This window comes from Teleopsis dalmanni, chromosome X (assembly GCF_002237135.1).
Source record: "Teleopsis dalmanni isolate 2A chromosome X, ASM223713v2, whole genome shotgun sequence".
NCBI lineage: Eukaryota > Metazoa > Arthropoda > Insecta > Diptera > Diopsidae > Teleopsis > Teleopsis dalmanni.
The window spans coordinates 21,648,446-21,651,857 of NC_051848.1; the positions used below are offsets into that span (position 1 = coordinate 21,648,446).

At 28.5% G+C, this 3,412-nt stretch overlaps 1 protein-coding gene across 2 annotated transcripts; it reads right to left on the minus strand.

The window, feature by feature from the left end:
* Positions 1-1,318: 1,318 nt before the first annotated feature.
* On the minus strand, positions 1,319-2,439 carry LOC119688130. Of its 2 annotated transcripts, XR_005253310.1 has the most exons (3): positions 1,861-2,439; positions 1,454-1,794; positions 1,319-1,371 (listed from the first exon to the last, which is right to left on the minus strand). XR_005253310.1 is itself a non-coding variant. In XM_038102787.1 (2 exons), the coding sequence occupies exons 1-2, from the start codon at positions 2,339-2,341 to the stop codon at positions 1,526-1,528; spliced, it is 750 nt and encodes a 249-aa protein (XP_037958715.1). In that variant the 5' UTR covers positions 2,342-2,439; the 3' UTR covers positions 1,453-1,525. The 2 variants fall into 2 exon arrangements, 1 of the variants encoding a protein (XP_037958715.1); XM_038102787.1 differs by lacking the exon at positions 1,319-1,371 and having other exon boundaries at positions 1,453-1,794.
* Between the last annotated feature and the right edge of the window lie 973 nt (positions 2,440-3,412).

Sequence of the window (3,412 nt, forward strand, 5' to 3'; positions counted from 1 at the left end):
CACATATAAGAAGCTTACACATAAATGAGATCGTTATAAGTAAATCAAGTAATTTAACGTAAAAAATGTCAAATGCAACCCTTAAAAATAAATATCCCATAAGGGCAATTACCAAAATTAGAAATATTTCTCAAATGAAATATTCAAAAACAACGATTTTAGCCCTGCAAGCAAATATAACGCGATTATAGCGATAAATATTCAAAAAAAAACCAAGGAAAAAAAGTTTCAAATCTGGTTTCTAGGATGTGGTCGTAATGGCCACCTGAGGGAAATCATCTTTTATCATTCATGCTTTAAAAGAATGTATTGAATAAAAGAATACATAACATTTTTAGTTCAATTATGTTTATCTTTTTTCCATTTAAAATTTTGCATTTCTAAAAAAAACAGTTTGAAATATTTAAGATTAATGTTTATAACAATGATCTTTTAAACACAAGATCTAATAGATATGTAACAGATATTAAAAGAATATATACAATACATTGCAATTGGATGTATATAATCATATATTTACTATAATTCATATAACAGTGTTTATTTGAGTATATATTTGAAATTAATATAAATTTACTTGATTAATTTACTTAACTAATGAATTTTGTTTTTTTTATAAACAAATAAGTGTTTAAAAATAGTTTGTGAAAAATAAAAATAAAAACAAGAAATATAATTTGCAACATGGGTTTCCAGATTTTTTCAAAATTTATCCTTTAATTTTTTATATTGTCAAAGAGTTTTGTGATTCACATCGCTTAACCGAAGAAAAACCTCTGCAAAAAAAAAAAAATAAATATAAAACTATATCAAATTTTTCTTTTTTTTGCAAACCTTCAAAATTTATCATTTTTGTTATAATTTAATCTCTCCATCCTGAAAGGATTAAACGAAAGGTTAGTGTTACATTTGTCCTTTATCTTAACAGCCCCTGCATATAAATTGTGTATTTTTCATGTTTGCTGCCATCCTCCAAAAAATACACCTAAACGAATTATAAAAATTATTTCTTTTTCTCTCATTGACATCACAATTTTGACGACTCACCATGCCTCCTTCATCCATAATTTTGTTAAATAAGTACACCAAAAAAAAACTGATTGCATGATGATTTGATCTAATTATGATGAGATCTAAGACAGAAATTACCGACTCTGTGGAGGTATACAGCTTACAACTATTAACCTTTCCTTCCCGAAACAATCAAAAGAATCTGATAGTTCAATACATTAGTAAGAAAATCTGGCTTCATTCGGTTTAAGTATTAAAGTCTGCGTCCAAATGCTGTGAGTCTCGAGTTGTGCAGTAGACAATTTTCTGTATACCTATGACATACCAGAATCTTGTTTATCGTCGGTATTTTCTTTTTCACTTTATGGAAATAGTGAAGAAAAAACCATTAACTATATGGGTACAATATGGTATATGTTAAATTAATGAATTTTTAACTTACACTGTTACACTCTTCCTCCCGAATCTCATCATTCTAGCTTTTGAATCAGTTTTTTGACTTGAAATATATGATTTATTTCTTCCTTTGTTTCTTAAAAGCTTTCTTCTTAACAGGGTTACAGCCCATCGGCATATTAACTATAAGTGAACCTGAATGTCCACTTGGTCCCGGCATCTCCAAATTCTGTCGCTCAGTCATTGGAATCGAACAATTCATGGCACCCGTGTCAGTTTTATTCTTTCTCTCCTCATTAATTAAATGGAGCAAATTCTGTTTAAGTTTCAACTCATTTTTACTGATTGACGAAATTTTAAGCTTTGCCAGACTTTGCTTCTTTTTAACTAAACATCATTTATTAACCACAAACATAAGGACTTGTTTTTTTACTTCATATAATTTGTACTTACAGTTTTTTCTCTTGGGCTTTGGAGGATATTTCCGACCTTTTTGAACATTACGTTGTATTCGTAGTGTGCAACATTTTCCATTTATGTGCCGCTGATCCTTCTTCTCATCTTCATCCTCAAAGTCATCATCGTCGTCATCATCATCTACTTCTGATTCTGATTCTGAATCTAAATCACTTCCGTCTGAAGAGCAGTCACAATAAACAAGTCTTTTGTGTTTTCCTTGGAATGGTCTAGGTCCAATAATTGATGGTAATTTCCACACACTCTTTTTATTGTCTTCAAGTTGAATCCTCCTAACGTCTCTCTTAAAAGTCTTGTCAATTGAGTTGGCATGATTCTTTTTAAGAAAATTAACTTTCTTTATAAAGCCTTCTACGATCTCTTTTTGACGTTCGCGGTGTAAATTAAGTTCCTTTTTAAATGCTTTAAATATATCATCGAGTGAATCACTAAGATTTTCTTTCAATTTCCGACCCATATTTTATTCCGAAATATATAATACACTATAATTTGGATATAGAATTCTTTAGTTGTTGGCAGAGAAAAAATTAGAAACTGGCTTTAGTTGTAAAATATTTGAAATGAATTGAAATAAAAATTTGTTTAAGTTGAAATAAAAACACGCCTGCTTTATAAAATTATTTGAAAGTAGAAAAAATTCCAGAACGAGTTAACTTCGGATGATCATAATAGACATATATAAGATTTTAATAGGAAATTTCTTGCTTAAAACATAATAAGTGCGTGTCTTGTGTTAGGTGCATGTAGAAAACACTAGCTGATATTCTTATATTTAAAAAAAGGCCTCAACATCATGGCATACTAAATTGAGGTCATATTAGTGACGAAATAATTCTCCAGCTATCATCTACACAAATGTTCCGTATTTTATTTTGCTTTTATATATAAAGGTAATAAAATAACAATTTATTTATATTTTTTAAAAATTAACGTTTTTAAAATAATTTGAAAAACTATTCGTTAAAGACAAATTCGAAAACCTTATCATAGAAACAGTACCAAAAACAAGAAAAATTGCTTGCTAAAAGCATTAAAAATGTTTATAGTGCTTGCTTTGTTAAGTGAAAGCGCTAGTTAGCATGGACAGTATCGTTGAAAGGAAAATAATGGCAGTGCTAGCGAACTGCACTAAAAATGGTGACGGAATTAGTAAAATTAAGAATTGGGCTTCATTAGAGTTGAACTTTGTAAGTTGTAAGTTAAGTTACATAAAAATTTTTAATATTGAAGTTATTTTTTTGATTAACTTTACTTTGTATTATAATTTTTTGTGAGTAAATGTAATTTATGTTAAAAAGTACTTACTATGGAAACTAAAAAAATGCTAAAAACTTTTTATGCAGTCTATTATATTTCTTTGGGTATGTTTAGGACAATTTATTGTTTAAAGAATATAAGATATTATTTTTAATGTGATATATCGTATCTGGCTGCACTATATATAAATTCACACTTCCTTTAGTGAATTGTATAGCGACAGCTTGTTTTTTGGGGAAGGGGGGTTGGACAGAATTAAGTGTACAAAATA

What these genes read in the sequence shown, in the direction of transcription:
- LOC119688130 (XM_038102787.1), bottom strand. Translation starts at nt 2,341, where the DNA reads ATGGGTCGGAAATTGAAAGAAAATCTTAGTGATTCACTCGATGATATA. An exon ending in AAAGCCCAAGAGAAAAAACT is followed by an intron (nt 1,795 to 1,860) that starts GTAAGTACAAAT and finishes AATGATGTTTAG; the next exon opens with TTAAAAAGAAGCAAAGTCTG.